This window comes from Myxocyprinus asiaticus, chromosome 1, assembly GCF_019703515.2.
Source record: "Myxocyprinus asiaticus isolate MX2 ecotype Aquarium Trade chromosome 1, UBuf_Myxa_2, whole genome shotgun sequence".
Classification (NCBI taxonomy): domain Eukaryota; kingdom Metazoa; phylum Chordata; class Actinopteri; order Cypriniformes; family Catostomidae; genus Myxocyprinus; species Myxocyprinus asiaticus.
Window position 1 is genome coordinate 5478548 of NC_059344.1, and position 26696 is coordinate 5505243.

At 36.5% G+C, this 26696-nt stretch overlaps 1 protein-coding gene across 1 annotated transcript; it reads left to right on the forward strand.

Moving 5' to 3' along the window:
* The first annotated feature begins 248 nt into the window (after positions 1 to 248).
* Positions 249 to 26087, forward strand: LOC127442114 (ventral anterior homeobox 2-like). Its single transcript, XM_051699917.1, has 3 exons — positions 249 to 498; positions 5091 to 5278; positions 25593 to 26087. Exons 1-3 carry the CDS (start codon positions 249 to 251, stop codon positions 26085 to 26087), a joined length of 933 nt encoding a protein of 310 aa, XP_051555877.1.
* The last annotated feature ends 609 nt before the right edge of the window (positions 26088 to 26696 follow it).

Consider the following 26696-nt stretch of genomic DNA (forward strand, 5'->3'; position numbering starts at 1 on the left):
ACCTCCAATTTCTTTCCCTTCTTTATAGATCTCCTCCTGCATGAACGCCGGATCATGCTAAAATACTTGGGCAGGAACTCGGTTCCGTCGCTGGACTCTGTGAATTTGGATTCCAATTTAATGCAGTTTTGGATATAGTCTCTCCATTTAAGGGTAGGCAACAGAAGAGAGGGGGGCGACAGTCCATTTCTTAAACCCCGAGAATAGCTAAAGTAATCTAAGTGAACAAATACAACTTGAATTATTAGATGTTTGATCAGGCCACGAGTATGGGCGATGGAATCGCTGAGGATCGAAACCACTGTGAATCCAATTCGTTGTGCCGTGACCGAGACAGAGACTTCCAAAGCCGGAATGAAGTGGGGAACCGGTCACCTGTGCAGAGCTCCGCAGACACACCGGGGACATCGGCATCCACACCGACTTCATCCAGCGAGGATGGACACGATAAACTTTTAGGAGTGGATCCGGACTACTGTCGAAGAATTCTAGTCAGAGGCGAGTGATCGAAAAGTTTTTTTTTTTTTTTTTTTTTTTATTAATTAATTAATTTATTCATTTTTTAAATCCGTTGGAACTAATATTAACTTAATTTACAAGCACAGTTATTTCCTATTCAAAAAACAAACAAACAAACAAACAAACATTTGTTTAATGTCTCGAAAAGACACCCTTTCAATATTTTTTTAAAAAATAATAATAAAAAAAATTATCTCCCTTATATTAATATTAGCCAGTGTATTTTGATGTTGTAGTGACAGTAATTAAAACATAAACACACAAATGTATAATTAGAGATGTAATACAAGGTTTTATTCATGAAAACATCGGCTAAAAAAATTATACAGAAATTGATACCAAAATAGTGGGTATGCAGCTAGAAAAGGCCACAACACATTTTTATAAGGATGTCTATAAAACACATAAACAATATCTGTATTTGACATCATTAGGATGATTAGGTTTATTTTAAAATATCAAAGGAAAAAATGTTTTCGAGTGTGCGTTTTATGTTTCTTGAACTATCTGAAAGGTATAATGCATCTGTCATACAAACTTCTGATGAGTTCAGTTTGGGTTTATATTTGCATGTATGTGTTGTACATTTCTGTTTCCTTGGATGTCTGTGAGAGTTCAAAAAAATACAAATTTAAAAATACTAACACGACGGCTCTATAACTGTGGTTCTGTCATTTTTAGTATGTCGGAAAATATTAACATATAACATACTAATCAACATTTTGCCCAATTTGTAATATAAGTTGCCTACTTAAAAAACAACAACAACAACAACAAAAACAAAAAAAACAAAACAAAACAAAAACAAAAAAAAAACATTGTATATATATATATATATATATATATATATATATATATATATATATATATATATATATATATATAAAACAATTTTCTTCAAATTTACGTATTTTAATTGGGTATAAAAAAATCCTAAAATTTTATCTATCTATCTATCTATCTATCTGTCTGTCTGTCTGTCTGTCTGTCTCTCTATCTATCTATCTATCTATCTATCTATCTATCTATCTATCTATCTATCTGTCAGTCTGTCTGTCTATCTATCTATCTATCTATCTATCTATCTATCTATCTATCTATCTGTCTGTCATCTATCTATCTATCTATCTATCTATCTATCTATCTATCTATCTGTCTGTCTGTCTGTCTGTCTGTCTATCATCTATCCGTCTGTCTGTCTGTCTATCTATCTATCTATCTATCTATCTATCTATCTATCTATCTATCTATCTATCACCTGTCTGTCTGTCTGTCTGTCTGTCTGTCTGTCTATCTATCTATCTATCACCTGTCTGTCTATCTATCTATCTATCTATCTATCTATCTATCTATCTATCTACCTGTCTATCTATCATCTGTCTGTCTGTCTATCTATCTATCTATCTATCTATCTATCTATCTATCTATCATCTGTCTGTCTGTCTATCTATCTATCTATCTATCTATCTATCTATCTATCTATCTATCTACCTATCACCTGTCTATCTATCTATCTATCTATCTATCTATCTATCTATCTATCTATCTATCTATCTATCTATCACCTGTCTGTCTGTCTGTCTGTCTGTCTATCTATCTATCTATCACCTGTCTGTCTATCTATCTATCTATCTATCTATCTATCTATCTATCTATCTATCTATCTATCTATCTACCTGTCTATCTATCATCTGTCTGTCTGTCTATCTATCTATCTATCTATCTATCTATCTATCTATCATCTGTCTGTCTGTCTATCTATCTATCTATCTATCTATCTATCTATCTATCTATCTATCTATCTACCTATCACCTGTCTATCTATCTATCTATCTATCTATCTATCTATCTATCTATCACCTGTCTGTCTGTCTGTCTGTCTGTCTATCTATCATCTAATTTCTAAACACCTTGAAAAACAGGTGTATTTCTAAACACATTAAGAACTGGAGAAATTGGAAAAATTACTTAAAGAAGTTATTTTACCAAGAAGGGAGAACTAAGTTTTAAAGCCATAATTTAGGGATCTGTAAAATGCCATAAATATGACATCACCAGAACGTGTTTATTATGTATATTTTTCTTTCCCCGTTTATAGATTATATTAAAACGGACGGGTGGCGTGTAAGAATGTAGGCTAAATCTCGAAAGTTAAATCTAAGTGAATTGATGCCCTACATCTGACTGTACGATCTGGAATAGATGTGTACGTACATTTCTTCATCTGAATTGTTTGCACCGTGTAGTTATAACGATCACAGTCTTGGGCCAAATCTTTGTTCATATCTTTAACAATGCTTTTCATGTCATTTAATGTATTCAGCCTATACATGTTCAACGGAACTGTTTTTGTGAATTAACAGAAGCAGTTTTATCCTACTATAAATCCGCCACTATTAGGTGAGATAAATAAAAGCCTACATGTTCATAAATAACAACACTTTTTTTCTTTTAAATTCGAGCATGCATACCTTTAAACAAACCATGAACAGCGAGCTGCGGATTTTGTCGCCGATTGCAGAAGATTTATTTTACGCACTTACTGCATCCACAATGTTGTAGCATTTAGCACTGCAAAGATGCGATGAATGGACGAACTGGGTCGGATCGGTCTGAGTTGACGGGCTGTAGGGGATCTGAGTGTTTTTGGCTGAGTGGCTCGGGAGAGCTAAGCCCACAATCCCCAGTGTCACTATTTGTTTTTAAAGCTGACGATTGAATCCCTCGTGAGAACACAGGGTCACCGAAAGGTCAGCAAGTCTGTGTTATGGGCCTACAGGCTCTGGTCGATTTTAAACCACGAGGAAAGAGCAATTAACGAAGGTTTCGCCATAAGCATTTTTGTGTTTTATATCTACAAATACAATTAAGGTTATTGTGATACTACAGCTCGTCCAAGAATAATACTGAGCTGGGCTGCCAGGCAGACATTCACATTGGCGGAGCTATATGACCTCCAGAACCTAATATTAGAAGAAAATAGCCAATTATATCCAATGATCTAAATGTGTTTGCCATCATGTAACAATTGCTGTGTAGACGTTGTGAGACGGTCAGCAAATCATTAAGATTTGAATTTGCTGAAACTTCTCAAATATGACTTTTTAAAGCGTACTTTTTGTCCAAAATAGTAAGCTTACATTTTAACACTGCTGCACACGTCTGTCTTTACAGCATGTGTTTTGTGCAAAAAGACACTGTGGAGGGGTTTCTGTGTGTATTTGAGATGAGATTAAAATTTTAGCATATTAAGTACTGTTCTTAAACTCTGGGTGATTCATCAGTCAAAACGAAAACATTAGCCTGTTGAAATATTCACTACTTCAAAATAACAGTGTACATCGATTGGCACAAATTTCGTTTATTTGAATAAATAAGCCAATTTCACATATGAGCTAAAAACGTTTGTATATGTGTTTAATATATACACTTGGCCAATCTGGAACAATAACGGGGACGCTCTTCAGCACTCAGTATACAGATGTTGCACGGGTATACTGAGCTCAAAACAACAACTTGAAATGTTGAATTGAAATGGAAATTATATTCTGTAGATGCAATAATTTAGACATTGTTTTTAAAAATTATTATTATTTGTTTAAAAAATTTTTTTGGTCGATAAATGGTTCCCACTTGAAACTTGTTACATTTGAACATTTTGTACAGTACAGGGCTCCAAATAATAATAATAATAATAATAATAATAATAATAATAATAAAAAGGTTTATAAGAATCATTTTGTACCTATGGCCACTGGACTGCTCAGTGGAGGAGTGTAATGATTGTTTGTTCCATTTTTTTATTATTTGGTTAAGCAAATGTGACCATTTATGAATGAGATTTTGGGCATTACGATGTATTACTTTTAATTTGACCTCATGCAAATCTTTTGTGTGATTACTGTGGTGTTTGTATTGTGGTGAGAAGCCAAAGGAAAATTTCCTCGTCAGTGGACAATAAAGTATAAAGGAAAGTAAATTAAAGAGCTCCTCAAATTTACTATCCAAGATATTATCTGGCAGATGAAATGGCATTTTGGTGGAACATATAGTATCATGATGTTAAATCATATGGATTATTCCCAATATTTATTACAAACCTGCATGTCCCTTGATGCATTATTTTCAACAAAACTTAATACTACGATTTTGTTTTTATTATTAGCCTATTTTTATGTAGCCTGTGTCACTCGTGATATCAATAAAACTATTATTTTACATGATTGTTTCATGTTGTTAAAAATGGTCTTCATAATGTGATTGCTAAAAAAATAAAATAATATATGCAGGCCAACCCTGCTTGGTCAGTTGCTTTATATATATATATATATATATATATATATATATATATATATATATATATATATATATATATATATAACATTCTTCCCTAAGTTTCTTAAAAGTAGTTAACACGCCCTTGCCATGTATTCCTACTGAAAAGAAAATAGCAATATCAGAATATATCAATATCATCACAGCGTTTTTGCCATATTTGACTAAATATGTAAATAAATAAAAAATGAATTAAAAGCACCCATCCTAATTTATTTTCTATATTTCCTAAACAGACGCCAAGGGCACTATTCGGGAGATTGTTCTGCCAAAAGGCCTCGACCTAGACCGGCCGAAACGCACGCGGACCTCCTTCACGGCGGAGCAGCTCTACCGGCTGGAGCTTGAGTTCCAGCGATGTCAGTATGTGGTCGGCCGCGAACGCACGGAGCTTGCCAGACAGCTGAATCTTTCAGAAACTCAGGTGCGACATAAAGTAAAAAAAAAATTTTTTTTGTTAATTTATTTATTTTTTTTTTTTGGTGTTACTGTGACTCAATCCTGAATTAGGTGCTTCTTCGTAAATCTTCCTGCTACTACTTTAAATACATTATTATTATTATTATTATTATTATTATTATTATGATTAATAATAATAATAATAGTAATATAATACATTATTATTATTATTATTATTATTATTATTATTATTATTATTATTAATAATAATAATAATATAATACAATACCTAATCAACACATTATTTATTAACATGGCCATTGCAGATTTTGAGATTTACAAATAATTTCCTGTATTGCAATTTTCCAGTTGCAATTTTATTTATTTTTTAAGACTTCGAAAGTCTTAAAAGCATCAGATCATATATGATTTTTTCATATATGACGTTTCATCATGCATTTTCTTTGATTTTACTTAGTATCGTGTCGTGACGTATATAAAGCCCTCATTCACTGAAGTGGATGCTGTTTGACTGCTTAATACTCTCATCTTCAAATTAGGTCTGTAACTATGTGTGCAATGTATCTGTATCAATATATTGATAAAGCAATATTCAAATCAGCTCTATGAGTCCATGTACTGGAACAAAAGTCCGTCCAGCACCCTTTCTGTAAGTGTAATAACTCGACATTTCTTTTGGATGCTGTCCAGTGTTTCAAAGGACTCTTAATATTGTTCATGTTTGCAACAGTTTAAGTAACACAAAAATATTCAGTGGGTGATCTAAATACTCGAATCCTTGCGTGCAACTCGTAACTAGACATGTATTATTTCTATATCCTCAACAATAATAGACTACCATAAAGACTAAGACCTACTGAGCGACTATCCTTGACCAGAAATGAACAGGTCTGACTGCCAGGTAAATAACCAGCATTCGCGTAATTACAGAGACTGATTACGAGCTCAAGGACAAAAATAAGATGGATGTAGAACAAAAATGTTTGTGGCATACTGTGAATGAATGAATGAATGAATACTTTGGGTTTTAATTTCCTGACAAAACTATGTTTTGTTCACAATTGTTGTACTGTTTATTTTTCGGAATTTGTTGATTTCAAAAGGGGTGAAAATAAATAAATAAATTAGTTAATTACATAAAGAATGAAAGAAAGAAAGAAAGAAAGAAAATGGGTGATTTGTTTGGTCAGATGTAAGTAAAAGCAACAGATTACACCAAGTCAAGTTGGTGCACCAAATTGGCCAAAAAATAACGAGTGTAGAGACGTCAAATCGTGCGTGAGAGTTACCAATCTCCTGTCTGCAAATGCTGCATGTCAGCCTGCATTGTTAAGGGCATAATGCTCATAATTAGTATTCGCACAGTGGGCGTTAGTGGGCGGGGTTACTCCTTATCCAGACGTGAAGAAAAAAAAAGGAACAAAACTCGGGGGCCCGGTTCTCCAGGCATCATTCATGCCCTATGAACTGGTTCTGTTAACCATTTCTTCTAAATTTATTTAAAAAGTTGGATTCATTGCATATCAGTAATAATTACCAAGCTGAATTACAAAGACAATTTAGCCAATGGGTGATATCATCCAAGAAATTTGAAGCAAGGGAATAACTTTACTCAGATAGAATTCCTTGGATAAGACGTTATGAAGCAGTTATTAATTACTGATGCACTTGTAATAGGGTATCTATTAGAACAATACCATCATTTGTCTTCAAAATGTACAATTCAGACTGTTACTGAGAGGTGAGAATAGCCTGTATAACTTTATAAATTGCCTCAAATCACGTTTAGTAGTCTGTTGTTTGTAGACGCAGTATTATTGTGGACATTCACGATGCTAAATTTCCAAAATCATACAACACTGGTTCAATGATGCATTTTGTATTAACAGCAGTCAATGATAATTTCAAAGCATTTTCAGTATACTGTATACTTCCATCTGTTCAGACCAGACCACCGTAAAGTTGCATTGGGAAAAAGATAGAGAATTCCATGATTCAGTTCGATGTAAATCACTTGGCTGATCATCAACAAATTCAATTCAAATGGTGCTGGCATCAGCAAGGGTTTATTTGGATTCAGGGTTTCTAGTGTGGTTGCCTCGTTTGTTGTCCAAATAATATGCTCGTAATTATTTAACTGCGTTCAGTATTATGCTACTATACTCACATCCTCGCCAAGTCAGTCAGTTATAGGCTTATGCTCGTCTTTTATATTTAGTTTGGACTTTTACATTGAGCCAATCAAAATCATGAAAAATAATGTACTTTATAAAAATAATGAATTAATCAAATGCAACATTCATGTATCTGGATAGTGGCATTCAATTTAATTTCATTATCCTAAGATAAAATTTGTAACCTTGTCAAGTGTCAGAAAATGTAAAGATTTGTCTAACAGTCTAAAATATCATATTAGTATGGGATCAAAATCTCGTCAAAAGTATTGCGGTCACGGATCCAAAAATAACAAGCGTGCATCAAAAAATAATAAGCGTAGATAAAAATTTTTTTTTGGATCAGTGACTGCAATACGTTTGAGGGGATTTTGATCCCATATATTAGTTTGTGAAATTTTGTTTGCAAATTGGTCATAAAGAGGACACTAGGGGCGCCATGCCGAAATTAGTATTGCCGCTTGTATGAGCAGTATTCATTTTTGTTTTAAGTCACTCAAAGCGTTGAGAATTTTCCAAATAAATACATGTGATTAACGATGTTTTGTGCAACAGATAATCCCAGAAGCTATTTTCCAAACTGTGGAAAAGATCCAGACTCAAAGACAATATATATATATATATATACAGTATATATTTCATCCAAAAGCTACCAGGTTTTGTTAGACTCTGTAGAAGATCTTGATTGATTTGCATTCAGATTGCAATGCATCTAGACTCATCAAGTCATATTTTAACAATAGAATGATCTTAGCCCATTTCTTTAGAATACTTGACATTAATAATATCCAGAATTGTTTTTTTTTTTTTTTTTTTTCATCATTGAAATCAAAAGCATTTCAAACACATTTATCTCACAATACTGTCTGGGACATGTCTGTAACTTTGAAAAATACCCTAAGTTTAACAGTCTCTCTCTCTCTCTCTCTCTCTCTCTCTCTCTCTCTCTCTCTCTCTCTCTGATTTAAATTAAGTATAATCCTAAGTATAGAAGTATAATTGTAAAGTAAATATTTATTTTCTCTTAATGTATTTCCCTGTTGAACAGACACTTCTGTAAAATTCTGAGCCAAGAATGGTTACCAAAAGTGTAATCTAAAAGATGCACTTGAGAATGCACTAAAAAAATAATAACAATAATAAAAAAAATATATATTTTTGCAGGTTGTTCACTTAATTAAAATGAACTAAAGCAACATAATTCTAGAACATTTGGTCTTAACTTAAATTCTTAGATGATGCTCTTTCAGCAGTTGCTATCAAACTGACAGTCTCACTGTCCTTACAGTGGCTCACCTGGCATATACTAACGATTTAAAAAAAATAATTTGGACCAACATAAGACAATGAATTAAATAAACCATAGTAAATTAATAAAATTAAGTTGGACCAACATAAAAAGTTAGCTAAATCTAATAAAGCTGAGCGATTTGACGTAATCCAACTAAATTATGTTGGTTTAATGAAACTGAATTAATTAGAAGTTACTTAATTAAATTGTTTGTAAAAACTTTCTTAAATTTATTTAAGTAAAGGTAATGAATTTGTTTTTTTGAGTGTGGCCTTGGAGACGCTCCTCGCAATACATTGCAATAAATCGTGTTCAGTACAGCAAAAACGTTTCCATTTTCGTTTAAATGAAATGCCTTTTAAAAACTGCATATAAAGCAGGGGTTGTAAGTGCTAATACTCATTCATATTCATTGATGATACAACTCCCGGTGCACCAACCTCTGTCTATTTTGACAAAAATGTGCAAAATGCAATAGAAAAATGCATACATTTTAGCTTATTCCAGAGCCGTATTCATCTATATATCTGTACACATTAATTTCAAATTATATAACCTAAAGTAAGTAGAATAAGAGGAACTTTTTTTCCTTCAATGGGCTAACCCAATGCTGGTGAAACAAGAATGAAGTAGACCTATTCAGTGATATGCAGTGTTTATAGCGTTTTGGATAATCGAACATAATAATAATAATAATAATAATAATAATAATAATAATAATAATAATAAAATAGGCTAAACATATTGATTTTCATGTTTCACATATAGATTATATATATATAATTCACATTAACATATGTGCTGCTATTGCTATTGTTTAAAGTTACTGCATTAATCACTTTATAGAACTAGTATTTTTATTTTACATTTTTTATTTTTTTGTTAAATGTCACGCAGTTTAATGAATTCTAGCTAGGCTATACAACAAGCTGTACTTGTGCTCTCCAGGGGTTTTGACATGCTTTGTGCAATGGATAGTTATGAAAAAGTCACACTCTTCCGAGATATCCGAAGAAGGAAAATAAAACGAACTTTCTCTGTCAGGCGCACACACGCAACTTGTTGCGCCCATCGTGGAGACAATTGAAATAGCAAAGCAAAGGTGCACTTTACACAAGCAAATCCATATTACGCATGATAAACTCACCAGGGTTTTTTATTTTTTATTTATAATGGATAAAGGATATTTCACCGTCATTACTGGCGGGACTTTTTATATTATCTCTCTAGAAGCTGTTAGGGTTGTTCTGGACAAAAAATACACCGAAAACAAACGACACTTTAATAGATGTAGGCTCCGAGCTCTATCTATGGTTTTTATAGACAAATTATGATTGGATATTTTATGCTCTCAGGAGCCACAATATTTCATTTAGGAAAATCGTAAAAAAACATTTCTATTTGAAAGATAAATGCGGACACTTCGCGTTATTCCTCGCCAGTGTGTTGGTATTATTCGAAAAAGACATGATTTCTTACATCTATTGCTGTTTTATTTAGAATGAAATTCATGACTAGCCGTTTAAATTATACACAGATAATAATGTCGTTTTTCCTTACATTTTCAAAGAAAGTAATATATTACACTGAAGATGATAAAATACAGTCGATGCAGAGTTTCTTTTCCTCTACGATAATGTTAATATATCTGTGGTATACCGATAGAGACAGACAGACAGACAGATAGATAGATAGATAGATAGATAGATAGATAGATAGATAGATAGATAGATAGACAGACAGACAGACAGACAGATAGATAGATAGATAGATAGATAAATAGATAGATAGATAAAAGACAGAATAGATAGATAGATAGATAGATAGATAGATAGATAGATAGATAGATAGATAAAAGACAGGATAGATAGATAGATAGATAGATAGATAGATAGACAGACAGACAGACAGATAGATAGATAGATAGATAGATAAATAGATAGATAAAAGACAGAATAGATAGATAGATAGATAGATAGATAGATAGATAGATAGATAGATAGATAGATAAAAGACAGAATAGATAGATAGATTGATAGATAGATAGATAGATAGATAGATAGATAAATAAAAGACAGAATAGAGAGATAGATAGATAGATAGATAGATAGATAGATAGATAAAAGACAGGATAGATAGATAGATAGATAGATAGATAGATAGACAGACAGTCAGACAGATAGATAGACAGATAGATAGATAGACAGACAGATAGATAGATAGATAGATAGATAGACAGACAGACAGACAGATAGATAGATAGATAGATAGATAAATAGATAGATAGATAAAAGACAGAATAGATAGATAGATAGATAGATAGATAGATAGATAGATAGATAGATAGATAAAAGACAGGATAGATAGATAGATAGATAGATAGATAGATAGACAGACAGATAGATAGATAAAAGACAGAATAGATAGATAGATAGATAGATAGATAGATAGATAGATAGATAGATAGATAGATAGATAGATAAAAGACAGAATAGATAGATAGATAGATAGATAGATAGATAGATAGATAGATAGATAGATAGATAGATAAAAGACAGAATAGAGAGATAGATAGATAGATAGATAGATAGATAGATAGATAGATAGATAGATAGATAGATAGATAGATAAAAGACAGGATAGATAGATAGACAGATAGATAGATAGATAGATAGATAGATAGATAGATAGATAGATAAAAGACAGGATAGACAGATAGATAGATAGATAGATAGATAGATAGATAGATAGATAGATAGATAGATAGATAAAAGACAGAATAGATAGATAGATAAGAGACAGGATAGATAGATAGATAGATAAAAGACAGGATAGATAGATAGATAGATAGATAGATAGATAGATAGATAGATAAAAGACAGGATAGATAGATAGATAGATAGATAGATAGATAGATAGATAGATAGATAGAAAGATAGATAGATAAAAGACAGGATAGATAGATAGTTAAAAGACAGGATAGATAGATAGATAGATAGATAGATAGATAGATAGATAGATAGATAGATAGATAGATAGATAGATAGATAGATTGGTTTTACATATCGGAGCAATCATTTACTAAATGTACAATTTTGAAAGCCATATGTGAGATTTTCATCAAAATATGGACTTTTCCCCAGACCCCATCCCCAGCAGGTGGCTCCCAGCTCCAGCATAACACAGCAGGGTACCCAAACCACACATGACAATCTGAAACCATAAACTCACTGATAACTGATGTGACCCAGTGTCTGAGATATACCAATTCAAGATGCTGCTGTTAATTTTAAATAGTGAATATTCACTCTGTACTCTTTATACAGGGCTTTAGTTACCCTGTTAACCCTATTTCAGTTGTGCTTAAATGGCTTGGCATCACTGAATAAAAAAACAGATAAAAAAGTGTCTCATAGAAAAATAAATTAAATAACAACATGGCTCAAGCTACTGCCACATATGGAAATAAACAGAATTTGTGCAACTGTCAGTACACTTTGTTTCCTTGTGTTTAATTAAATTGAAAGTGTTTTTCATTGGCTGATTGACTGACAGTTCAACGTAGCATGTCTCTCTTCAGGGCCAGAGTTGAGCACAATGAGTCTTTCTATCAGAGTGACCTAAGCAGAGCGCAAGGTGTGATTTAAACAAGGACCCTTTGAAAAACATCAGGGGAGTCTGGTTATGTTTTATTAGGTTCAAAAGCATTTACGCAGCATGTTTCAGACTGCAAATATGTTTCAAAGAATGCATTCTTTGAAGTCTGGCCACCATTATAAGGTAAATACACACACAAAGCTGGCGAATATTAAGTCTTGACTGCTTTTGAATTCCCTGCATCAGCATCAAACAACATCTTTAATAAAATTAAATTGCATGTCCTGAAAGGCTTTAGTGAGTGAAATCTTTTTATAAATACAGCCAGCATTTTACATGATGCAAGGTCTTGTGTTAATGATAAAAGAACAAGACAACACAATTTAATTCTTTTTGTTTTAGAGAGTTGAACTTTTAATCTTTTGAGGCTTTTGTGTGCCTGTTTACCTTGAATTGGCTGCCCTGTTTAGGGCTTACAGGAATGTTTTAGGTGCACTCATTCCTATGACGCTAATATATCAATAAGCAACACTGAGCATTACGATCATAAAACCCCCTTTTCTTCTACCCCATTAGAGAAGCATTTTTAAAGTCAATGTGTAACAAAGCTAGACAACCTATTTTGCCTCTGAAATACGACATATTTACTAGTGAAACTGGAAATTCAATGAGAAAAAATTTACTGTAGGGTGGCACTTGATTTTATCCATCTGCAGTTGAATGGAATTTCATTTGAAAAATGGTCTCTATATGACAGGTGATTGGAGGGGTTGCAAAGTTTGAGGGATTTGTGAAGTCAGTCAAAAAGAAAATTTGTTTAAGGCACAGTTCATTTTTATATATGTATATATGTGTATCTACAGTTGTGCTCAAAAGTTTGCATACCTTGGCAGAAATTGTGAAATTTTGGCATTGCTTTTGAAAATATGACTGATCATGCAAAAAAACTGTCTTTTATTTAAGGATAGTGATCATATGAAGCCATTTATCATCACATAGTTGTTTGGCTCCTTTTTAAAATCATAATGATAACAGAAATCACCCAAATGGCTTTATATGAGTTTACATACCCTTAAATGTTTGGCCTTGTTACAGACACACAAGGTGACACACACAGGTTTAAATGGCAATTAAAGGTTAATTTCCCAGACCTGTGGCTTTTTAAATTGCAATTAGTTCCTGTGTATAAATAGTCAATGAGTTTGTTAGCTCTCACGTGGACGCACTGAGCAGGCTATATACTGAGCCATGAGGAGCAGAAAAGAACTGTCAAAAGACCTGTGTAACAAGGTAATGGAACTTTATAAAGATGGAAAAGGATATAAAAAGATATCCAAAGCCTTGAAAATGCCAGTCAGTACTGTTTAATCACTTATTAAGAAGTGGAAAATTCGGGGATCTCTTGATACTAAGCCACGGTCAGGTAGACCAAGAAAGATTTCAGCCACAACTGCCAGAAGAATTGTTCAGGATACAAAGAAAAACCCACAGGTAACCTCAGGAGAAATACAGGCTGCTCTGGAAAAAGACGGTGTGGTTGTTTCAAGGAGCACAATATGATGATACTTGAACAAAAATGAGCTGCATGGTTGAGTTGCCAGAAAGAAGCCTTTACTGTGCCAATGCCACAAAAAAGCCCGGTTACAATATGCCCAACAACACCTTGACACGCCTCACAGCTTCTGGCACACTGTAATTTGGAGTGACGAGACCAAAATAGAGCTTTATGGTCACAACCATAAGCGCTATGTTTGGAGAGGGGTCAACAAGGTCTATAGTGAAAAGAATACCATCCCCATTGTGAAGCATGGTGGTGGCTCACTGATGTTTTGGGGGTGTGTGAGCTCTAAAGACATGGGGACTCTTGTGAAAATTGATGGCAAGATGAATGCAGCATGTTATCAGAAATTACTGGAAGACAATTTGCATTCTTCTGCATGAAAGCTGCACATGGGACGCTCTTGGACTTTCCAGCATGACAATGACCCTAAGCACAAGGCCAAGTTGACCCTCCAGTGGTTACAGCAGAAAAAGATGAAGGTTCTGGAGTGGCCATCACAGTCTCCTGACTTTAATATCATCGAGCCACTCTGGGGAGATCTCAAACGTGTGGTTCATGCAAGACGCCCAAAGACTTTGCATGACCTGGAGGCATTGGCCAAGACGAATGGGCAGCTATACCACCTGCAAGAATTTGGGGCCTCATAGACAACTATTACAAAAGACTGCATGCTGTCATTGATGCTAAAGGGGGCAATACACAGTATTAAGAACTAAGGGTATTCAGACTTTTGAACAGGGGTCATTTAATTTTTTTCTTTGTTGCCATGTTTTGTTTTATGATTGTGCCATTCTGTTATAATCTACAGTTGAATATGTATCCCATAGGAAATATAAAGAAATGTGTTTTGCCTGCTCACTCACGTTTTCTTTAAAAATGGTACATATATTACCAATTCTCCAAGGGTATACAAACTTTTGAGCACAACTGTATGTATAGATGTAAAATCGTGCACAATAAGACCAGAAACTCAGTTCCATGCTGACTTTGGTTAAGTAGTTACTGGGCATCATCCACCGGTGCTTTAAAACTATGAACTTTTTTGTGTTGATCAAGCTCAGGGTTTGCATTTTTGTTCTCACTCAAGGACAATTTAAATGACTTTTCCTTAAGGCTGGTCTGTACTACATGATTTTAAAAATTTGAACAGATTTCAAAATACTAGGAATCATACCATCATTGACTTTGAAAATCACTACAGACAAAGGCTGGGTATCACACACCAAATGACTGGGGATCACACACTACCTGACCTACTTGATCCGATCCCAAACAAATGCAGAAACATGGATATGCAATTTTCTCGGACTCTGACTTTCTCAAAATTTGCAGACAGGAGCCGATTAGCGCCAACTGCAGCCTTACTTGGGCTAAAATCAGGGTAAAAGTCATGTAGTGTAATGCGGCCTTTAGTCGAAATGTGATTTAAGCTGGGAATACATTGTTGGGTCAAAAATGACCAGTACTGTATCATTCAGCAAAATGTGCCAACTTGGTTTATTTTCTCTACACCCATGGAGAGGAATTTTTTATCTTTGCTACCAAGGAGAGACCCCCTTGACTGTGGTCACATTAGCCATATTAGACAATAAATTAATGGAGTTTGAGACATTTTAATAATAAAAAAAAACCTACCTTAGAATGTACTGTATAGATAAAATGTTATTTGTGAACTCAGTGTCAGTGTGTATTAGGGGTGTAACCGTACACAGAAGTGACGGTTCAGTACGTACCTCAGTTTTGAGGTCACGATTTGATACGGGTTCGATACAAAAGGAAAAAGCAACAAATCCCAAATGCTAGGTTTCTTTTCATTTATTTTGAACAGACAGTAGTGCAAATTACAGTTTGTTCCACCTAGCAGCATTTAGTCCCCCCTGAGGTAGTTGGTACAGTACAGCCTCCTTTAGTGTATTAAGCACTAAGCAGTAAACAGAATGCACTCTTGCATAGGCCATATTTTTTTGTAGGGTTGATAAAAAAACAAAAGGTATTTGGTCACAATCAGCTACAAAACTGAAAAGCATCTCTTGTGTTATAAAAGTTCTAAATAAATAGAATAATGGAAAATAAAGTCATTCTTGTTTTGGGTTGGTGCATAGATGGTCTCTTCTTCTTCTGCTCTTTTTCCTGTTGAGGCGGTTAGCAAACAGCATTGCATTACCGAGTGCACCCCTTCTGGATTGGAGTGTGGATCGTCTGTGACTGACTCAGATGTATTCTTCGTCTGACTGCATGCACCGAACCATGACGTCAGTACCGTGACAGTTCGGGACGAATACATGTACCGTTACACCCTTAGTGTGTATGAATCAGGGCCATTTCTGAGCACTTGGAGGCCCCTGCCCACCCCCTGAAACCCTCCCCCCCAATCCAGATCCACCCTAGAATGACACCACAATAACAACAAATTTGCATATATTAACTTTAAATTGCAATATATTAACTACACAAAACCTAGTTTAAAACTTACAAGAAACTTACAATAAATAGCTATTCAAATTAACAATGGGAGACAACTGCAAAACATTAGCTAACTAATTGTTGCAATTTAATGCACCACAACAAACAAACACCCTCTAGCCTGGTAGCTGGTGTGACGCTCCTGTTCTACCCGCTCCATATGGGACTCAAACGGGCATCTCCGGCATGGGAGGCGGGTGTGCTAACAAGGAGGCTAAAGGCTACAGTCTTTAACGTCAGTTGTTAGTGCACGTATTGAGGTCAGGAGAGTGAGGTTTATACACATTGCACAGCTATCTATCAGCTGGCCACCATTACACTGGCTTGCATTCATTTCTTACCAATGGTCTGGCTGCATTACTCCTCCTCTTCCTCTTTCTTTTTTCCACCTCCGACTTTTGTATGTGTGTGTGCCTCGCATCTAGCTACAGCTCTCTTATTGCAGTTACATTCTCCCTTCCCTCTCGCGCCACAAGGGGGCCCCCTATAACTGTCTAATTAAGCCATAACAGCTGCATGAGTCTTACTGGCAGCTTTTAGTGTATTTAAATAAATAAATAAAAACCTCGCTTTGCGGGGCCCCCTGGTGGCTTATAAGTGGAAACGGCCGTGGTATGAATTGTACAGTTTCAGAGTCAAAAGTGTCTGCATTTAAATGTAACTGTTGTTGAGTCTGTTGTGAATGTGTGGTCTTTATTCCCAAGACCCCTTGGCTCACTTAACACTTTGTCCCATTCTTTTGTTGCTTTCAGTTCATCCATGAGAATGTCAAGGATTTAATGGATGAGAGATCATGTAAGCCAGGAACAAATAGGGAAAGACTAAAGCAAGTTAGCCTGTAGCTTTAGTAGGAAAGGCCATCATTACTTTCAATATTTTTTTTAATATTTTCAAGATTACACAAGATTTGAAAGTGTAGACATGGTGGTTTTGACTAGCCTCACTAGCTGACAGCTGGCTGGTGAATTGTTTGAACTCAAGACACAAATTTTAACCATAGAACAATAGATCAGATAACACTAGCTTTTCAGGGAGAAAAATGCAATCTTTACTGACCTGTCTCTTCTCTTCCTGTCTCTGTCAGCTGACCTGGGTCTTAACAAGAGAAACACTTATGGGCAGAGGTGGCTCAGTGGTTAAGGCTCTGGGTTACTGATCAGAAGGTCGGGGGCTCAAGCCCCAGCACTGTCAAGATGCCAGTGTTGGGCCCTTGAGCAAGGCTCTTGACCCTATCTGCTCCAGGGGTGCTGTATCATAGCTGACTCTGCACTCTGACCCCAGCTTAGCTGGGATATGTGGACAAAAAGAGTTTCACTGTATATGTGCAAATGTGTGATAAAGAAATGTAGTTAATTATAATTATTACTTAGCTGACTGGTGACCGCTATCAGCACTATGTTGTAAACAACTTAATTTATTTAATTCAGATTTCTGGGCAACAATGAGGACAAACATTTTGTACTCTGTGATTATCATATTCTGCTCTACATCTGCCACTGAGCTTGTGACCAACCCAGATGCGTTTTTGTGCATTGTTCTCTACTGCAGCCAGACAGCATGTAAACTAAAGTAATGTCTGGAGTGAAAAGAGATGCGATGTCATCTAAAAGATAGGAACAAAGAAACAAAGACCCCAGAGTTTGTAAATGGAGAGTTCAGACAATCTGAATGCCTAATATGCAGCTTAACTGGTCATCTGTATGAGTTCTGTAGTAACCAGCAAGACTTATTTGGTCAACTAGCAGTTAAACCACCACCAAACCAACACTAACGAACGTTAATCAGCATGGTCCAGCAAGGAAATTCACACTGGTCTTAGCTGGTCTTTTCAGCAGGGAAGTAATGAGTAAACCTATTAAACAGTGCTAGTCTACCTGTGTGGCCGAGACACTGGATAGATTACGTTAAGTAACAGTAAAGTACAGTAAGAATTTCTTCTTGACAATTCCTAAGTGCAGAGGAGTTTATAGCACAATTTTAAATCTATGACATCAGAAAGTGGATTGTTCTGTTAACAGCAGTTCAGCTGGCTTGGTATGAACATTAGTGGCAGCACATTTTGAAGCTTGTGCATTGCTATCTTGGCTTGATTGACAGGCCATGTCAAGCCAGGGTCAACATTTTAACCCTCTAGAGTATGAGTCAGGACATCATCTTTGTTAAGAGTCCCAGTCTTATTGACCTATAACCAGTCTATGCTTCTCAAGCCCCTTTGTTATACCTCAAAAGGAAATGTTGATGAGATAGAGGGGGCAACAGTGTTTGCATGCAAATCTATGGTTTGTCATTTTTTGGGCGGATTGTAAAACAATTATCTGATTGGAACAAACAGAAACCACAACTCTGCTCTAAGAGCCTTATGTCATTGGCAACCTGGTGTCATAGAATCATGTCACTATACCTTCATTTTGGCAAAAGGATTTTTGTATGTGTACAAATTGTTGTATGTATCGCAGCAGTTTCCTGGTAAAATGAACACTAGAGGTGCTACAGCAATGACTTTTATTCCCTTTCACGCAAATCATAAAAAATACGATTATCCATTCATCAACACATACTTTTTGCTCTGTTCCTCACACAATACTATCTTATGGTATCTATACTCTTTTACTATAGTGCATACATTTTAATTTTTGGATTACATAACCAATTACATTTACAAGCTTGCTCGAGCATGATCAAATTGTGCTGTAGCTCAACTGATAGAGCATTGCTCTTGCAATGCAAATGAACCGATGTTTGAGGCCTGGAGAGCATAGAAGCACCAAAAAAATAAAAAATAAAGAAATAAAAACTGATTTGCTTTTTATGACACTATCAGTTAGGTTTACCATTTAAGGTGCTATCACATTTACCTTTGACATAGAAGGCGTGGGTGGACGTTGACCATGTGTGATTTGACTCTTTTTAATGCTGCTCTGGGAGAGTGAAGTTAAAAACAAACTTACCGCTTAAATTATATCCTGATCCATTGTCAATATTCAGTGTAGCTGTGTACGAAGCATCGCCCACAGAAGTCACTGCCAAACCAAGCAACGTCCTATTGGTCAATGCGATGAATTCACCTGTCAAAGTTCACCAAACTTGAACTCCATTCATTGCACGAATTTCAACATCCAGCAGATTCCCATTGAGATTACTCGCCCGCAGAATTATGCCATTCGAAGATAAAAGTGACCATGCCTATATGATTGGGAGGTACATTTTGTTAATTTAAAACGTGATAGAAAATGAAAGGTGCACTCATTAAATATTTCCTCATTAAAAAGTTTTTACTCCTAAAGAAATTCATTGAATATTTGAAACATCTGTATAAAATCTTGCACAACTGCATTCAATACGGAAGTATTTTTTTTATCAAAGCACCAGGTGGATGCATAAATTCTCCTCCCCCTCCACATCTTGCACAATTGTTTTAATTCATGTTTGACCTTTTGCTGTTTAAATAATCCATAACTGTCCCATAGTTCAGCAGTGATCAAAGAGGACACAAAGATGCACAATTTCACAGTATCCTCTAGCTATATATGAAGATAGTATTAACCTGTGCAATTGGGTGTTCACCACTAGGGGCAGTGTGCTTTCACAGGGATACCTTTTAATCCATTAGCATGTAGATTCTATCAGTATCTGCCCACATACTGTAAGCCTAATTGCCTGATCACACATGCACGCAGGCCGAGTCAGGCAGTAGGGCTAGGGGGAAGGAAACTAATAATAGTCCAACTGCTTTGGCTGTAAGGAGGATTATAGAGCCACATCTACCAGCCACTCTGTAAGACAGGGTTGACCCTTTGCTGAACCTGCATGGACATGTGCTTCAACTAAAACAGAACCAACAGGCAAGTTTCAGGGTATGAGGGCAAGAGGGTAAACAGGTGCAGCTGGAAGATAAGGTACGTAAGGGGAAGTTAATATGCAGGAGAAAAAAGTTATTTAATATGGATGATGCAGAATTATGAGGTCACGGACAATACCCACATAACATAAATATGCCAAAGAAAACATACCAATATTTTTCAATCACACATTTTCCCCCACTGCACTACCCCCACAGGTGCGGTGCAGTGCATGGCATGCACAGTACAAAACATGCATATATGCTGCACATTCTCTCGTGTGTACAATCCCTACACCATATGTCGTGGCATATGTGCCAAGAGAGTTTGTAAAGATATCAACTCAGGCCTCGGTTAAATAAAAAATCTCTTGGTAAAGATGCATGGGATTAATGACCTACAAGCCCTCTAAAGAAGAGGTCACAGAGTGGTCACCAAATTACCAGAATGTCTCATTATGTTCCATGCTACATGGCATTATCACATGTATGGGATCAACAAGGCAGTTTGAGGGCAGTTTAGCACCTGGATGTGGTCAACGAAAGTGTCAAAATAATCAGTGGCAGGTGTCCATCTCGCTAAAGGTTTTCACCCAACTCACTTTTAAGAGATTAAAGTTTAGAGTTTATTAGTTGTATTTTTTTTAATGTAGTGGTATGCCATGCACAGATGACACATAAGTGCAAAGCAAAGGAAGATGATGTGAACTGAAATTCCAAAGCAGTGGATGTGTCTACAGAAGTCTTTGCTGATGTATTTTCACACTCTAAATTGGAAGCAGGAGTTCTTATATGCTTGTTTATCTATTGATCTTTGCCTTGTGACATTGAGTCTTCTGAGAAAAAATTTATGACACCAAAATGGACTGTATATTTTATTGGCAGATGCTATTTGCACCCTTGTGCAAATAAAGGTAGACGCTATTTACGCCCTAGTGCAAATAGTGGCAAATATTATTTGCACACCAACCCTGGTACAAAAAGCACATGCTATTTTCACCCCTATTTACTTACTAGCATACAGTATAGGGGCATCACTGCAGCATGTTTATTGTGTTTATTAAGAGTCCCACAGACACCCTACAACAACCCCTACCCCTAACCTTCCATTTTAAAAATTAATCATGGTTTAATATATTGATACCACCATGGTATTTTGTAGTAAATCAATAGTAACCACAAAATTAAATATGGTTACTGTATTCACACCGTATTACTATAGTAACACCATGGTTAATTGCATCGAAACTATGGTTTCTGCCTAAAAACACGGTTACTACAATATTACTATAGTAAAAAATACCTTTTATATTCATTTTAATTTATTAGTAGTAGTAGTATAAATTATTATTATAATTATTAATTTTTTTTATCCCCTTTTCTCCCAATTTGGAATGCCCAGTTCCCACTACTTAGTAGGTCCTCGTGGTGGCGTGGTTACTCACCTCAATCCGGGTGGCGGAGGACAAGTCTCAGTTGCCTCCACTTCTGAGACCGTCAATCCACGCATCTTATCACATGGCTCGTCGTGCATGACACCGCGGAGACTCCACGTGTGGAGGTTCATGCTACTCTCCGCGATCCACGCACAACTTACCCCACTGAGAACGAGAACCACTAATCGCGACCATGAGGAGGTTACCCCATGTGACTCTACCCTCCCTAGCAACCAGCACTGTTATGTTTTCAATAGGATATCTGATGAATTGGCGTATTGGAACCCATTCTTCACTGCTGTGAAGTACTAGAGTGTGCGCACTAATGCAGACTTTGAGTATGCTTAGCCAAGTATGCTGAAGAAAGGGAGTGTAGTGGATTGGGACGCCGGTGGCGAGAGAAAATCCAGGTCACGCAGATCCTGCATTTAGTAATCTCTGCCCTAGCTCTGAACCCTCGATCTCATTAAAGAGGATTTAATTCCAGTAGTGTAGATGTATGATGGAGGAGATTTGCTTTCATTTTTTCTCTCCTTTACTACCCAATGCTCATCTTTTTTTCCTCTAGCTCTGTAAAGTCACTGTAAAGCTGAATGCTTTTCTCAGTCCTGATTCTATGATAAAGACCAGGTAAGCTCCGCCCACTGGTGGCCCTGTTAAACAGATTTATATATGGGTTTGGCCTTTTCTTGGGGCACTTATGACCTCAAAAGTATGCATACACATATTATAGGGATAAAGCAAAAGAATAAAAGCTTTAAATGGATTCAAGGTGAGCATATAAATAAATATTTGCATACTCGCACTCAAAGACACTATTAGTGAATACGGTGAGCGCTTGGATTGTAGCATCAGTATGCTCATGTAAGCTACGGAATCACTCCACAATCTCATTATCCTCACATTAATGGCCATGTCATGTCCATGATCTCAGTGTTACAGACCTCAGCTGTATTACTGCTTACAAAACTGTTGTCTGACCAGGGTCTTATCGCTGTTAGGGACTTACTGGGATTACAATGGTCTATAATTAATTTTTATGTGCATGTGTGAATACAAGATCTTTTGTATGTTGTGCGTCAGCCCTTGACATTATGGAGGTCATACCCCCCACCTCCCCCCATCAACACCAACACCACATATACAGTTAACATGTAAACAATACAACAGTCATGTTGTTAGCGTGTCCGAGTGCATAGTCAATGTTCAATGTGAGCAACTGAAATTATGTGTGACATGCAAGCATGTATGCCAGGTAAGAATATTCTTCAAATACTGTCCATGCACCATCCAGGCTTTTAAAGACAATGTGGGTTAACTTTTCCTCAAAGTTTTAACCAAAAGTGTTTCAAGACAGGAGTAGTCCCCACAATTGACTGCAAGCTCTGGTATTGAACACCCACTTTTCACAGGATAAATGATAAAATCAGCACCTGTCCAATATTGTTTCCCTCTGTAAAATCACAAATCTTAGATTTTCCTTTGATGCCATTGTTCCTACTGATCTCAAAACTGCTGCAGTCACACCGGTCCTTAAAAAACCCAGCTTAGATCCATCTAACCTCCTCAACCATCGTCCAGTTTCCAACCTACCTTTCATCTCTAAACTCTTGGAATAGGTTGTAGCTTCACAGTTACAATCACATCTAGCAGCCAATAATCTATATGACCCCTTTAAATCTGGCTTTCATCAGCACTTTCATAGCACTGAAACAGCTCTCATGAAGGTTGTTAATGATCTTCTCCTATCTTCTGACTCTGGGTCCCTCAGTGTTCTGATCCTTCTTGATTTGAGCTCTGCTTTTGACACTATATGTCACAACACTTTCCTCTCTCACCTCTCAGATATTGGTATCACTTGAACAGCTCAGTCCTGGTTTTCCTTCTACCGCACTGACAATATTTTATCTCCATGAAGACATACAAATCTCCTACTGCTCCTCTCACTCAGGGTGTCCCCCAGGGTTCTGTTCTGGGTCCTCTTCTGTTCATAATTTATGTGCTGCTGCTCAGTCAAATGATCCATCGTCATGGTCTCAGTTACCACTGCTATGCTGACAACACACAGATTTATACATCCACTCGTTTTGATCCAGTTCACTCAGTCAGCTCACTTACAGCCTGTATGAATGATGTAAAATTATGGTTAAATAGCAATTTTCTCAAATTTAATGTTGATAAAACAGAAATCTTGATTTTAGGACCACAAACACTCACAAGAAATATTGATATTACTATTGATATTGATGGAAATCACACCAAACCCTCCAAAACCATTAAGAATCTGGGCATCACTTTTGATCCATCTCTCACTTTTGAAGCTCATATCAGATCCATCACTGAAAATGCTTTTTTCCATTTTCACAACATTACTCGGCTCCGACCCAGCTCTTCATGATCTGGCACCTCTCTACTTACGTGAACTGATACATCCATACACACCAGCATGCACTCTTCATTCTTCTGACTCCAGACTGCTCTCTATCCCCAGATTTCGGTGGCAGATCTTTCAGTGTAATTACACCAAAAATGTGGAATTCTCTCCCTATTACTCTCTGTAACATTTCCTCCATCTCAATCTTCAAATCTCAGCTTAAATCATATCTTTTCTCACAGTAATATTATTCTATTTCAGGTTGCTGATAGTATTTATGTGTATGTATATGTATGTGTACAGTATATATATATATATAGTGTGTGTGTGTGTGTGTGTGTGTGTGTGTGTGTGTGTGTGTAATAAGTGACTAGTTTTTTTTTTTTCCTTCCTTAGACCCTTATAATTTTTGTTATAATTGAATGTACAATAATTGTAAAGCGACCTTGAGTTTTGGAAAGGTGCTATATAAATAAAACGTACTATTATTATTATTAAAATGGGTTTCGAATGTTGTCACATGTTGACGTGAAACTATGTCAGCCACAAGCAAATAATATACATACAGTATGACGTCATAAACGCATCCCTTTGGCTATTGTTCTGTATGTCAACTGTTCATGCATCTAAAGCATTTGCAGTAAAGCTAAAATCAGTTTTCCCCAGCATACTTACACAGAAATATATAGAGAAAAGTGTCAAGGCACAGCTTCTCCCAGAATAGACATGTGTTAAGTGCTTTGACGGCCGTGGTTAGTCGAAGTGCCCTAAGTGGGATTGGAACCTTAATCACGGCATGTTGTAGAGCTCTAAACATTAAGAGTGAGAAAATGAGTGTGAATGTGTATTTTTGAGAGCTTACAATGTGTTGATGTGTTTGTGCGCAAATGTAGTCGTAAATGGCACTGTCTCAGTTGCAGTCCTCCTTCGTGGTCCCAAGGGTTAGGCGTAGCAGCAGGTGACAGGTAAAAACCCGGTCAGGATGCGATGCATTTTTCATAGCCTTGATTTTTTCTATGTTTATGAGCAGAACTTGATCTCAACCCATCGTTGACCCCAGAACATGCTTTGCATTAAAGCAGCACTATATCAATTAAACATGGAGGACAAGGAAATGCAGAGTTCAGCGCACTTTTTAACCTGAGGTCAGCAGCATTTTAACCTGAGTTCAATGCACTTCTGAACGTGCCTGACTGTGCTTGGAGGAAGTCATAAGGGGAAACCTTGGCATGGCATCAAATATGTCATGTTGTAGAAACCACATACCCACTCTAGGTAAAGAGGCAAACTCTTTATGTGATAATTAGTGGTGCTTGCTAAGTCACGTTTTATTAAACTTGTCCTGTGATTTTTGTGCAATTCACACTAATGATACCATAAATAATGCTGACATATGATAAAACAGGCAAACAAAAATCCCAGAGAGGGACTCAAGTCAAATCTGGGAACGAGAATTTGAGAGACTTGGGGATGGGCTCTTTTAACTTGGACCAGTGAGAAACCACCTTTTTGGCAAGTTCTATGTGAGCAAGAAGTCCTAAAATCTAGTCCTTCACTCTTTAAATTTTTGTTGTTGTTTCACAGGTGAAAGTGTGGTTCCAAAATCGTCGCACCAAACAGAAGAAGGACCAGACCAAGGACACTGACAAGCGTTTGTCGTCCACCTCCGAATCCCTCGCCACATGCAACATCTTGCGCCTCCTGGAGCAGGGGCGTCTTCTGTCCGTGCCCGCACCTCCACCTAACCCGCTGCTGGCTCACCCACACCCAGGCAATGGCTCTCTCCTCAGTAGCGCATCTTTATCCTCTTCACACGGGGTGAGTAGTACCACTTCACCTCCTGGGGCCGTGGCGGGAGGGGGTGGGACTTTTGGACTGACACTGTCTTCTTTAGGAGGCACTCCGCCCTCACCACGCCTGGGGGTTCCACCGCCCTCCCTTTGCTTTACCATGCCTCTCTTAAGTTGCACCCATCATGAACTGCCATCTGGATATGGGTGTGGATCCTCAGCATTTGAGCCCTACACAAGAATAGAAAGGAAGGATGGAGAGTTAGGTGGGAAGAAGACAGTTTCCTAATCCTAAAAGTGTCCTATACCTACTGTACCTGGTCCTGTCTACCTGTCTCAGGAGTGTCACCTGTGCAGTGATCAGCCAAGAGTGGTCAGAGGGGAAGACTCTGGATGGAGTAGAGCTGTGTTAGAACTCAAACAAAGTCTTTTTTTGGCGGAATAAGATTCGTCCTCTTCTTGCTGGCCTCTCTTGTGCTAGTGCCTACAACCAAATTCCTGGGAAAAGGCCAGAAGGAACTCATCTTTTCTGTGGAGGTGCGGTAAGGAGGAGCGTTTGAAAGATAAAGGATGAAGCCTTGTAATTAATCATCACTGTATCCAGTACTTTATGGCAAATTCTTGTCATCAGCACAGTTTTCTTCCATATTTTAATTACTTGTATGGTGAATAACGCCTCAGACTTATTCAATGTAAATGATGGAAAACAATGTAAATGTAACTGTATAAGGCAAAATTGTTCTGTTTGTTTCCAAATTGGTGTTAAAAAAATCAAAAAGAACAAGGAAGAAAATGAAGTCAAAATGTTATGTTTGATCAACCTTGTGATAAGTTTTTATGCTGCTTTAAATTAATTGACTAGAATTGTCATTATGGGGGAGCTTTTTGTGGATATACA

What these genes read in the sequence shown, in the direction of transcription:
- LOC127442114 (XM_051699917.1), top strand. Translation starts at nt 249, where the DNA reads ATGTTTGATCAGGCCACGAGTATGGGCGATGGAATCGCTGAGGATCGA. An exon ending in TCGAAGAATTCTAGTCAGAG is followed by an intron (nt 499 to 5,090) that starts GCGAGTGATCGA and finishes TTTCCTAAACAG; the next exon opens with ACGCCAAGGGCACTATTCGG. An exon ending in TGAATCTTTCAGAAACTCAG is followed by an intron (nt 5,279 to 25,592) that starts GTGCGACATAAA and finishes GTTGTTTCACAG; the next exon opens with GTGAAAGTGTGGTTCCAAAA.